The 13,477-nt window shown below is 47.7% G+C and overlaps 1 protein-coding gene across 4 annotated transcripts in view; it reads right to left on the bottom strand.

The window, feature by feature from the left end:
• LOC119379400 (uncharacterized) overlaps positions 1–13,477 on the bottom strand; it is a 297,764-nt gene that overhangs the window by 74,124 nt on the left and 210,163 nt on the right. For all 4 annotated transcript variants that reach the window (XM_037648718.2, XM_037648716.2, XM_037648717.2 and 1 more), the window contains one exon: positions 2,871–2,952. In XM_037648718.2, coding sequence (XP_037504646.1) covers positions 2,871–2,952 — 82 coding nt within the window. The remainder of the gene's footprint in view (positions 1–2,870; positions 2,953–13,477) is intronic.

The following is a 13,477-nucleotide window of genomic DNA, read 5'->3' as shown; positions in this document are numbered from 1 at the left end:
GGATGCCAGTTCCTACTGTCTGGATGCGGAACGCCTACAGGACCAGCCTGAAGGTACTCGACGGGCTGTAACGTACGCTTCAACAAAGAAGGAGTGTCTCACTTGGCCATTTCACGATACGATCAGTTCCTTTGTGGCCTCACCGTCGAAATAGAGACCTAGAGCTCGTGCCACCTCGCATACAACGAATGCAAATAAAACTGATGCGTTATCAGTATGTGGTGAAATATGTGCCTGGGAAGCACTTGGCTACGGCAGACACATTGTCACGAGCTCCCTTTGAATTGCCAGCTACCCGCATAGTAGACACGTTGGAGCTTTTCGTGAGCGAAGTGTTTAAGGAATTACCACCTTTGGTAGCAAGACGCCTAGAGGATGTGCGCATGCATCAAGCCCAAGATGGAGTTTGCTCTGCGGTCATGACCTACTGCACAAAAGGATGGCCAGACAAAAACAAGGTGCCTCTGCATGCCACTCCGTTTTGGAAGGAGAGGAACAGGTTGAGCATATACGACGGCATCCTTCTGCTGAACTGACCACTTCTCATTCCTTCAGCTTTGCACCAGGACATTCTCGCCCTCTTACACGAAGGGCATCAGAGAGTGCGTCGCTGCCAAGAACGGGCCAGGGAGTCTGTTTGGTGGCCTAGCTGTAATATGCATGTCGAGCATATGGAGTCGCAGTGTGCAGTATGTGCCGAGACTCAAGTTAAGCGGTCCGAGCCTATGTTGCCAACGGTTACACCTGACAGGCCATGGCAGTACCTTGGCATCGATCTGTTTCAACTTAAAGGGCGCGATGACGTCCCGATTGTTGATTATTATTCCAGGTTCCCCGAAGTAGTCTCCGTGGGGTCCACCACAGCACCAGCAGTCATTTCGGCAATCAAGAGCTGCACTGCCCGTTTTGGCATGCCAGACATTGTCCGGACCAACAACGGACCGCAGTTTGTGTCTAATGAGTTTGCACAGTCATATGGCTTCCGTCATGAGACCAACAGCCCAAGGTACCTCCAGAGCAATGGAAAGGCGGAACGCATGGTGCACACGGTGAAAGACTTGCTCTCCAAAAACCCTGATCCTTACCTGGCTTTACTGTGATACCGCGACACACCCAGTCCAAACGGCATTTCTCTGGCCCAAGCCCTGATGGGAAGGAAATTGCAAACACGTTTCCCGCGACTACCGGAACAATTGGTGCCGTCATTACCATGCCATACGAGTTTCAGGGAAAAGGATACGGGTTACAAGGCACAGCAAGCGAAGAACTACAATCGCCGTCGGGCTTCAAGCCAGCTAACCCTCTAAGTCCTGGAGAATGTGTATGGGTCACTGACACGTGCTGCAGTGGTGAAGTGCTCTCACAGGCCCAGCGTCCACGGTCCTACCTTGTTCAGACCCCCAGAGGCGACCTGCAGAGTATTTGTCGACACCTGGTGCCTCATTCGACAGAAATGAGTCCAGCTCAACTAGCAGCATTGCCGTCGGCCCCTCCCAGGAACTTGCAACCTGCGGCGACGCAAGAACCCGTGCAGCCGGAAGTAACGCCACAGGAAACTGTGACATGGACTCACAATGGTCGTATAGTGAGGCCACCCCGATGTTTGGACTTGTAAGGACCTGCCCCATAAAATGTGAAAAAGAGGGAGGTCGCTGCCAGTGTGCCTTGAAGCATGTGGCCAAGAGGAGGCACTACAGTCCACCGAGCGTATATAAGGGGAGTTGGGGAGAGGGAATGAAGTTTTTGGTTGCCAGCAGTCCGCCTCGTTCCTCAGCAGCTGGGCATCACCCAACAACTCAATAGGAGGGGCGTACTTAGTGGCCGCAATCTGGCCACACTGCCATGCTCTTCCTACTACCCTTCGTTTCATACATCAGGTGCAACGCTAGGCAAGCTAGCGAGACTTCTTGCTGTAGATGTGTTCGCACCAAGAAGTAGTTTGATGACCACCTGTAATGCAATTTTTTTTTTCATTTTTAGTGTGGCTCATCAATGAAGATGTTTTGTGCCTTAGAAATAAACAAGCCCCGTTATAAATAAGGTTGTCAACAGGTTGTTCTGCATTGCCTAGCATCTCTTTGTTTTCATATCAGGGCCTCTGTGACTGGTTCCGGTAGCACGCAGCCAGAGCCAAACGTGGAGGCCACGTTTACGACGAAATACAAGCGTGAGACACGTGAACTTACACATTTTGCTGACCAAACTTTTTGCACAGCTTCCACAGCGTTGCACCTGATGTATGAAATAGAATATAAGTGCATAAATTTTAATCCCCGTTACGAACCTTACTAAGCATCTTAATAATTTAGAACATCCACATAACTTTGGACAGACAAACACGAGTGTAAATATAGCCTCTCAAAATGTCCACAAATATATACTTACAGCCTTAAAGAGGTCTAGCCCATATAGAGGTCTAACTGTGCAGTCGCATGCGTGCTAGCAGAAACGAAGTAACTAGATATGCGTGTGAGTAGAAAATCTTACCAAGTTCACATGAACATGTGATTAGACAAAGCAATGTTACATAAATTGGTTAAATTTTCTCATCCTAATAGCCTTTTTTAAAGTGAAACGTATGCTATAGAGACTTAAAGCTTGCCCTCCATTAAACAGTTATCTGCACAATGGTGTGGACTTTCCCCCAGTGGTTGCAGCTTTCAATAACACACTCCTTATGCAAGTTCCCGCAGAAAATTTCTTGTAACTTAGAAAAGTCATACCCACTAAAAAAAATGCAAGCAAAGAAATGGCACAGACAAGTGAACACACCTTTCATGCCGTTACAGCAAGGAACCTACTTAAATATCCAAGACCACACTTGACAAAACATTCAGTGTAATATAGTCATTAATAACATATTCAAATACCTTGTGCAGTACCCCAGCCTTCAGGAGGGGCCAGATTCAGTTGCAGTCCCATCAAACAGTCAAAACGAGGTTCAGGTGACTCCTACAAATGAAAAAAAAACTGCCAACTGTGTATCACAGAAAAAAATTGTAACGATATTACGGTTGTACATAAACAAAATAAGGTAGCCTAGAAAACTGCCAAAAATTCTACAGACATTATATGTTGCAAGGCTTGTTGGTACACCCTCAGAAATTACACTATACACTTACAAATCAAGTCTCTCTGCTTGTGTTAATTAAACGGGATGTAGGGATCACTGCTCTGTAAGAACAATGTTGTAAGCGTTTGATTAGTACACACTTCGAATTCCACGTGTGCAAACGATCCATCATCATATCTGCGCAAGTTTAAATGTTGCTGTAGTACATATTTGCATGCATTCAAGAATAATGAACCAGTTGTAAGCAAGCACTTGTCCACTGGTCTTCCTCATCTCCACGCCTTTAGTCTGTAAGAATTTGCATGACTGAGCTGATGCACTATCGAAGACAATTTAAAGGCAAACAGCAAAGTTCGTGTCCTACGGATAACCAAAAGTACAGTGCACGCCATTGGCCTGTCATCCTTTTTCACATGCACATGCATACTGTCATGTGGTAATGACAGTGAAAATGCAGCAGCCAAATTGTTAACAAGTGAACTCTTTATTGGGCGAACTTGTCCCCAGCAAGGCAAAGAAATGTCACAGTACAGTGATAGTCGGGAGTACAGTCATCAATCACATAAGATCTGGTCCTTCCGTGAAATGCATCATCTTTTATAAATGCATTATTATACACGGGGGATGAAAAGAAATGTACACAGTGCGGCGCGCTGTTTTAATCGTGCTTTGACCTTGGTGGCAACAAAAAGATGCTAGATGGTTCTTGATTGTATCATGGATGACTCTAGTGGCTTTTTATCACCATCCAGACTACAACCACTTGAAAATAAATGCAAAACAGCAGAGAATGTAGATGCCACATGTTCGCGTTTCTTTTCATCCCCACTGTACATTTCAGTGTTATGGCTGGTGCTCGTGGACGTTACAGAACGTACTCAACTATTTGCATCATCCAGACAACCAGACTCAAGTATTTGAAAACACTTAAAAGGTTCTGATACAATCAGGTGTGGCCTGCACCAAGCGATAACACATGTAACGGTTTAGCCAATGAAACCCGCTCACAAAGACGAAGAAAAATTGAGTACGCGTGTCAATGGCACCTCTGAAAAAGCATGTTTCCGATTCTGGAAACAGAACATATAAGTGAATAAAAAAACGAGCTATAAGATAGAATAACAAAGAAAGTGAGAAATAAAATTCCAAAGTCCGTTAGCTTGCTTAGGGTGGTGTTGTCGCTGGCACTCACGTAAGTTCCAGAATGAGCTCAGCAACACTAGTCATCCGGGCTATCTTATTAGAACATAAAAAAAATTAGCAAAGCTTGCACTAAGCCGCGCAAGGCTTGAAACAGCAAAACTGGACGATTCTGAAGGCTAATATGGTTGCTTCTAGCTTGCTTCTAAGTCTTAGCTAGGTGATGCAGGTTCTAGGTTGCTTCTAGGTTGTTGTTAAGCTTTAGCTAGGTGATGCTAGGTTGTTTCTGCGTTGATTCTCAGCACCGAGAGGTTCGAGTCAAACCACAGACAGTCACACACATGACACGGTTGTCCAAACTCCAGAGACAGAAACTCGCGCCGAAACCAAGCGTTCGCACCTCTCGTCGATCTACGGGCACGTCGTCATTGGCATAGGCCTCCCATCGCTTCGGGATCTCGCAGCCGCCATTGCCTTTCCCGCTCCCTAGTATTCTCTCGTTTCACAGCCATTTGTCGGGCTAACCGTTGGTTTCTTCATTTTTAGTGGACCAGTGGCGAGTACTGGGATTTACTCAATTTCTGTGACACATACCCGTTGTAGGCCGCACAGTGGCACATACCCGTTAAGACGACAATAGTTTTCTGCGATCGACTCACAAGGAACAATTTAATAAACAGCTTCGACGTTAAAAACACTCATGAAGGTTTCCATACATTCTGGCATAGCCCGTGCCAAGCAACGGCACTCATATGCCCCCCTCTGAAACAGCGTTGTCCCAGTGCTTCGAACAGAACATGGAAGTAAAAAGAGCATGAAATAAAGAAAAAATACAATGAAAACAAGAAATCAACTCCCAGGGTTTGCTATAGCATGTATAGCATGGCTTAATGCGCAGGAAAAGGATGACTTCAGGTCATGTGCTGCGGCACTGTGGCTGCACAATGCAATCGGGCACAACCTCACAGTTTAGTGTGCCAAGACCTCGGAGTGTTTTATACGGTCTGTAATATTGTTGAACAAGTTTCTCACCAAGTCCATGCCAGCATATCGACATCTAGACCCTAACTCGGTCGCGAGGTCAGTAACCCACTTGGCATCGTCGAATATTGTAGACGGCTGTCAGTCCTCTGCTTGTTCTTGATGTACAGACGGGCAAGTTGTCTTGCTTCTGTAAACAAGAGACACAAGACACAACACTGGTGTGCTGTGCCGGCTGTTCTATTCTCTAAGCATCTTTTTCGTCTTCCCCCTAGCCGATCACGCGCCCGTGCCCGAGCACCACTCTGTCTTCCTTACGCTTCTTAGGCATGTTGGAGATGGGAGGCGACGTCTACATTCTCTTCGTCGCCGACATTCAGCAGAATGATGTCAAACGTCTTTGTTGGGTTCCTTTCGCAAAGCAGCTTGAACAGCGACACGTATTGTTTCATTTACTGCTGTGCAGTAGGCAAAAATTACAAAGAGAAGGATGGCATCCCACGTGTTGTGTTCCAACGTCAACGTACACTGCCATCGTGTCGGCAAGGGTTTCCTTTAGATGCTCGGTGAGGCCAATTGTCTACGTGTGGTACGTGGTGTGTGCTGCGGAGGTGACTGGCCTGGCTGTATTGGCCTTGAAGTCGAACAGTAGGCACCTAGCGGAAAATGGATGAAGCCCCAAAATGTGGATGCCGGTGGCCCGTCGCTGTTCCAACAGTAGTGTATTGTGTTTGTTGTTCGAGAATTCATGGAAGTTGACGGAGACGACTTGGTCGATGTTGAGTGAACTAATCCTTTCCTTTTTGTAATGGAAGTTCATAAAGTCGGTAGTTTTTTTTTAGTAGCGATGCGAAAAGCATTTGTTTAATGTGACCGCACCACATATGCTTGCCGCTCTTCAACGCGTTGTGAGACTAACATTTGCCTCTGAGCAAAATTCTAACTCATGTTGGGGACTGTGTCACAATTATTGTCGATGGTGACAAAGTTGTTGCGACGGGCCACATCACTGACTTCAGTGTCGTCTCTTCTACGCGCTGCTCTGACGATGCCATGCAAGTTATCGCATTTGTGCTCCAGCCTTCCGGGCTTAGCAAAGACCCAAAAAAAGTTTACGTGAAGTTGACTGATGAGAAAAAACGCCAGGCCTGCGCGGAAAGTGCAGCACAGTCACAGCGAATGCTCGAAGAGCGGCATTTTTAGAGCCGGTTATAAACTCTCTTGTGGCTACTAATACAAGTACACTAGCAACGTACCCACTATGCCACAAATCATAATTTTTGTGAAGTTGCGAATCACCCACCACGACATTACTCGTCATTCTGCGGAGAAGCGAGGTACCATCTCTAAGGCATTATAAGCAGTTTCTTGATGCGGCGGCTGATCACGAAGAATAATGACTGAGCCTTTTGTAATGGGTTGGAAGCTTTAAATGACCCACTAGTTATTACGTAATTCGCATTGCGTGACGCCCGGTCGTTATTTCACTCTCCCACCACACTTTATAACATACGCTAATGTGAGAAAGACAAAGGGAGATGGAATTAACTTTATTGAGACCCTGAGGAATTGGATCATGGGAGCCTTATGGGCTTCCTTGGCAACCAATAGAAGTGCACTTGCGAGGAACCCACTACGCTATAAATCATCATAATTTTTGTGAAGTAGGGAAGCAGCCACTATGCAATCTTTCACCATTTTGTGGAGAACCGTGGTACCTGCTAAACAGCTGTAAGGCATTATGTGAACTTTGTTGATGCTGTGGCTGATGACGAAGAATTATGGCAGAGCCCTTTGTAATGAGTTGGAAGCATTCAACAACCCACTCGTTGCGCAGTTCGCATTGTGTGATGCCTGGGTACAGAATTCGCGTTGTGTGACGCTTGGTTGTTATTTTACTCTTCTACCACGCTACATTACATATGTTAATGTGGTCCCTGATGTAAACAGGGTTCTGCCCAGAGGACCGGAGCCAGCCAGAGTCCCGGGGAGATGTCGAGGTAGAGGAGCCCGGAGCTGTTAACAGTAACGTTTATTTACAGGTAGCGTGTTGCTACATGATGGGGTTAGCATCATGGAAGCTCTCGGAGCTCGTGAGAGCTTGAGAGAACTTGTGAGAGCTTGTCGGGAGCGCATCGGCGCTCGCATTTTATGTCCTGGCCTTCCCAGGGTTCCCTGTAGGAAAAAACAATGGAGGCCAGGACAGTCCAATGAAAATTTCCATCTTCACCTCCGCCCCCAAAAGGGGAAGGTGAAACGCCGCCTCCTTCCCAACCCACGAAAGGAGAAAGAGGCACATCCAGTTCGTCCCATGGCGAGGGAAAAACACTGCCCACCGCGCACACACGGCACAGCACGAAGACGTTGAGTCTTACGTGGAAGTCAATTTCGTAGTCTGTTGCAATGATGGTTATGCGCGAGGCAGACCACGAATTGTGGAAACAGCGGCAACAAGGCGCCACGGAGAACGTGGGAAATGCATCCGCAGACGGTTCCCAGACGCTGGGTCCTTTGTCCGGGGCACCTTGACGACAAAGCAAGCCGCCTCGACGGCCAACAACTCTTCCTAATCTGTCAGTCGGTCAGGCGTGCCCAAAGGGTTTCACGAGGGGCGCAGACAACCTGAGAATATTAGACGAACGACCTTCGTGTTGTCACCGCTCTTGGGGCATCTCTGGAACCGCTGACCCGGAAGAAATCAGGGTAGTCTTAGCCGCAACGTCTCATGCGTCAAAGCGGCGCCAAGCCAGACAGGCCAATCATAACATCCCTTCCCGACATGAAGCCTGTATAGGGTCCTTTTTGCAAAGCAGTTTCAAGCACCAGCATGGCTCTGAGGTAGAATACTGGGCTCCCATGTAGAGGGCCCAGGTTCGAACCTCGTTCCATTCTGGAAATTTTTTCTTATTTCGTTGTTTTTCTTATCTGGAGCAGTAGTGGTTACGGACATCGGTGGCGGACAACTACGGCGCCAAAAACGGCCCTTGTTGTGACCTCATAACAGCTTTCGCTGTAAAACAAAAGCAGAATTGAACTGCTCATGCCCTGCAGGATGCTAATAAAACATCAAGTTGTTCAGACATAGTTTGTCACGGCGCCTACCACAATTTGTTGTATCGCACCTTGCGAGGCAGCTTCTTCTAATCAAATATACGCTACAGTAACTTCCCCTTTGGTAGCATATAAGGCCTTAAAAATTTCTGGAAGATTCACTTAAAAGATTCACAGAACAGCTACACCAGCACGAGTAGTGGCGATAAACTTGCTTGCGCATGTTCATTCATCACTTACATGGTCCGTCTGTTTCTGGCTCACAAAACGACATTTTTTACTCTGTACGACATCGTGCACAAACTGGGCGAGTTTCGCTGCTCATATTTATACTTTAGAATACTGAGAACGGTTCTCGTAGTTGAGTAAGTGCAACAGAAAACGCACAAACTAGGCCCGATGACACTCGCTTAAACGCACTCGCAGCTAGCGTGAACAAACCTTGCATTCACTGCGAAGGTGGCGCACAGAGGATGTAGAACGAATTGCATATTTGGAGACTCTAATAATTTACTTGCGGAAGTACCCAAAAGCGCAAGCAAATCATGACTGGCAGCCCCAGCTGGCCAAGCCGCCACGGTCTTTCACAGACTGCAACGGTGTTCACGCACGTAGCATGCAGAAACTATGCATGCAACAAGCATGAATGCACAGATTACAGACTAAGAGGAAGAAACCTGTTAGTGTATTTAACTCAGTATCAACACTTTTCGTCAGCAAACGCTTCAACCCACCATGATCAAAGTGCTTTCTGCGTACCACCGGAAAACGCCTTGCCGTTCCAACACCTGACAAGCCACTCTCAGAGACGTTTTGCATCGCTGGGTAGGAATGTAAGCTTATCTCTGGCTCTGTGCAATATGTGCGCCATTGCGGACCAAACAATACCTCCCCTTGAAAAGTGAAATGTTTTCAATAGCTACGGAGCACCGAATGACGATATTGGCCTGGTGTGCGACCGATGGCAGTGCTGCGAACGGCGCCTGTATGACGTCAGAGCGGGGATTCGCGCGCTGTCGTCTGCTATGTAGGCCCAGCGCCGTGTTGAAACCACTGTTGTGGTAAATCTCAACAAAAAAGCAGTTCAGTTGTTATCTTGCGTATGGTGGCTACCGACGCTGTTCGAACAAGCACGGGACTGCTTTTAACATTCATTTATAACTACAGCTCTTTGTTTCATAGAACTGCGGCCGCTTGTCTCCGCGGCGAGTGCTGCGCAATGGTGAAGTACTGCTCTGTGCCTCAGTGTACTTCGTCCACTCGTGAAAAAGGCGTTAGCTTTCACAACTACCCTAAGGAACCAAAGCTGAAGAAGTGGATCGTCAAGCTAAGAATGGGAATGCGCCCCACGCCTTCATCGACCGTGTGCAGCAATCACTTCGCGGACAGTGACTTCTGCTACCCACCGTACGCGCCACTCTTAGGTAAGCTTGTGACCGCGTTTAATCGCCTCGCCAATACTTAAGCCGTTTATTGCACGCAGGCTATAAGCATAGGCGACTTACACCAGGTGCGGTTCCGTCCCACAACCTGCCGCGAAGGCCCCTAGACAAGGAGCCGACGACGCGGCCTCCGAATCTCCTCGCACGTAAGCGCGCCTCGTGAGCTCAGCGGAGCGGCGCAGGATACCTGAAACTACGGCTGCATTTGGATGGTGTACATACGTATTTTACTTATAAAGGCAAGCGCGCGCCTAGCAGAGTGCTTATCATAAAGTCATAAGCGAAACCTGTTGCTGCTGTGTAGTGCACATTTTCTAAATGTTTTCACCTGAGGCAGTGCAGACACTTTTTTAAAAGCGGAGCTCTTTAAGCTTTTCGTTAGGCTACGTGGCGTGAAACTGGACCCAGCTTGCCTTTACCACGTTAATCTCTGTGGCCCTGTGCGTGGTATAATCAGCGATTAACTATTTGTTATATTCTAATACCCATGCGACGGCCCTGTGCGGTATTAATAATATGAACTACGACGTAATATCGTTCTCACTGAACCAACATTAAGCGACAAACTGCGATCATGGGCATCGGCAGGGGGGTGTGCGACAAGGCGGCACTTGCGCACTTCTTTGCAGGACGAGAGCTGCGACGGTGATGCGATCTCCGTTGACGGCCTCAACCGCGCATTCAACAACGTGGCCTGCGTCGTACACCGCCTCGCCCTCGATGAGGCACCGCGACCTTTCACAAGCCTTATCTACATACTTGCAGATGCCGGAGAACGGCACGCATATTAAAATATCGAAAGAAACACCCAAACTAATCAGTATCGTACGGCGGAAACACGATAACGAGCAAGAACACTCACACATGGTTTCACTTTCTTACCAGCAATGCGGTCAGTGGCATCGGCGCACTCGTCCGCCAACCGGGGGATGTCTTGGCCCTGCCGATTGGGCCGCAACTAAAACAAGTTCAAGATTACACTCGAAAACATTCGTTGTAGGCGTTAGTTGACCGTCGCGAGGCTGTTCGTTCGACAATGTTCCCGCCTGAAGCAGACGATCCGCATACAGGAGCAGCGGCTGCTGCAGCGCGGTTGAGAGCGGAGTCCTCGCTCTGACGTCACACGCGAGAGGGCGCCACTCCAAGATCTCGAGGCGAATAGAAACAGCAGCTTCGTACACTTACACACAGCGCACAGGCGACGTATCCACACTAAAGCGCGAGACAGACGGTACGATTTTCCATGCGATGCGACGGCCGACTCGGCGGTGAGGCAGCTGGAGTGGTGACTTTTCATAGCATCGGACAGCCACCACTCTGGCTGCCGCACCGCCGGGTCGGACGTCGCATCGGAAGGAAAATTGTACCGTCTGTCTTGGCCTTAACGAAGCGACAGTGCTGCCACCTATACATCAATCTCGCGGCCAATTGCAGAATTGCTTGGGTAAGCTCCAGCATAAAAGCCATGCCTCTATCAGTGATGACAACTTCTGGAGCACCATGTCGCAGCAGGATATTGTCTATGAAAAATGTTGCTACCTAGCGGCACTGCTTTTGGCCAAAGGATTCTGCTTCGGCACAGCAGGTAAAGTAGTCTGTAGCCACAATGATCCACATATTACCAGTTGTTGACATTGAAAAGGGCCTTAGTAGGTCCATTCCGATCTGCTGGAACTGTCAGCAAAAGTGGTTTGATCAGCTATAGGAATCCAGCTAACCTTTTCGGCGGCGCATTGAGACACTCGCAGTCCCAACATGTTTTGACGTAATGAACGACATTGGCATTCAGCTGCAGCCAGTAGTACTTTGAGTAGAACAGTAGAATTCTTCTTGGATCCTCATGAACGTACGCAAGAAAGCAGCATGGCCAGCAGTCAGGTCGTCATGCAGGGCCTGCAGAACCTTTGGTCACAGTGCTGAGGACACAATGAGAAGATACTAGCTGGCGCTAAGTGGTGAGAAATTCTTCTTTACGAGGATGCCATTTTGCTGACGAGACACAGACAATGCACGCTTGAATACCTTATAAAAAACATTAGTCATTCCTTCCAAGTACTGCACCAGCTTCATAATTCTGGGTCAGTCCACTGCTGTTTGGTAAAGTTTTCTGCACTTACAGTTCCCAGGACGGCATCGCCATTCAAGTCACTTCCCAACAGTGGGTTAACTGGGGTGTGAGACAAATAGTCCAGACTTGCACGCCACAATGATGTCAAATTCCTGAAGCCCAAGACTCCAGAGTACAAGACAGCCTGAAGGGTCCTTTAAGTTTGCCAGCTAACACAAGGCATGACGGCCGGTTACAACTGAATAGTCAAAATAATTTGCTCTAGCCTTCGACTAGTGTAAGCGATGATGCTTTCTAGTCCATGCGTCCTTTTTACGAAGACGGCAGAGTCCTACGCAGTGTGCACTGGTGTGGATTCCTGTATCGCTGTCTTGAAGTGTGCATTGAAGTATGCAAGAATTAGTGGAGACAGCAAGCATCATTCAAGGTTTTGAAATGCTTCAACTAGCAGCATTTCCCCCTTGAACTTGGCGTCCAATTTTGCAAGACGAGTTAGTGGCTTGGCAATGCAGAAACGTCCTTGACAAACCACATAGACAGAAAAATCTGCATACTGCCATCTTGTCAGCGGGCTAGAGGAAGTTGGTGACAAGAGCAGTCTTTTGTGGTTCAGGACAGACTCCGCACTTACTGATAACGTGGCCGAGGAACAGGAGTTTCTTGTGTGTAAAGCGGCATTTTTCTTGCTTCACACTGTCATAATGACTGCATTGTTTGAAGTACTGCTTCAAGGCATCTGAGATGTTCATCAAAGCTTGCAGTGAAGGTGACAACATCATTCAAGTATGGGAAACCAGCACTGGATAAGTGGCAACACCTAAAAAGGGTGCCTGGCGGAAAGACGTGGCCTAACTCAGCCGCTCGACCAGACAATCAGCTGCAGTGCACCGTGGCAAGTGCACATGCGTGCAACATTCCTGTGCTAGTCTTTGCCACAAACAGCTCTAGCAGCAATGGTGCCAGTCATGCCGCATTATGTTTTGGAAAAAACTTGTCTGAAGGCTACTTTCACGGGAAAACACTAAAAAATGGAGAGAAGTTCTGCAACACAGACTACGATGTATAGTGTCGAAGAGACAGTGCCGTGCCGTGACAATGACTCCCTTGTCATCACTTTCTGGCTGCGTGTTTGGGATTCGTGTCAAGCTGAGCAGGCTGACAAGCTTCCATTAATAAGTCTGTGCTGCGTCGATGGCGTGCTGTCCACTTGTGCAGTAAAAAAGGAAAAAAAGGCAAGTGCAGGCTGCATAAATTCTTTCCCCGAGGAATTGGCCTTCCGCGGTAAATATGCACGCAGAGGTTGATCAAGCACCTTATTTCTAAGAAGACACAGGCAAGCAAAAAAGTGAAACGATATTTTAGGCGAATTAAGTAAAAATTCAAGACACATGACACTTGTCTAGTGAGGCATAAATTTCTATGTCACTTCGCCACAGCAGCCAATGCAGAAGAAAATTTTACCACATCAGCTGTGATAAAGCTTTTGCGATAAAGCTCCAGCAAGCTAAGCTCCAAGTAGTCCGCTGCTTCAGTCGTAACAAGAACCCCATCTGTAGCATGAATTAAGTTTAACGCAAGCACCTCAGCATCGAGTCTCCATCACGTGCGTATTTTTACAGTTCGTAAGCTTAACCACGCACACACCCACATACCTTGCATAATAAGGCAGCTTCCCTTTCACATAACTGTTCACAAACAATGTAGACTACTTGCCTATCGTGT

Source organism: Rhipicephalus sanguineus, chromosome 1 (genome assembly GCF_013339695.2).
Source record: "Rhipicephalus sanguineus isolate Rsan-2018 chromosome 1, BIME_Rsan_1.4, whole genome shotgun sequence".
Taxonomy (NCBI): domain Eukaryota; kingdom Metazoa; phylum Arthropoda; class Arachnida; order Ixodida; family Ixodidae; genus Rhipicephalus; species Rhipicephalus sanguineus.
The sequence above is the reverse complement of the archived record's forward strand: the minus strand, read 5'-3'. Positions and strand labels throughout refer to the sequence as shown.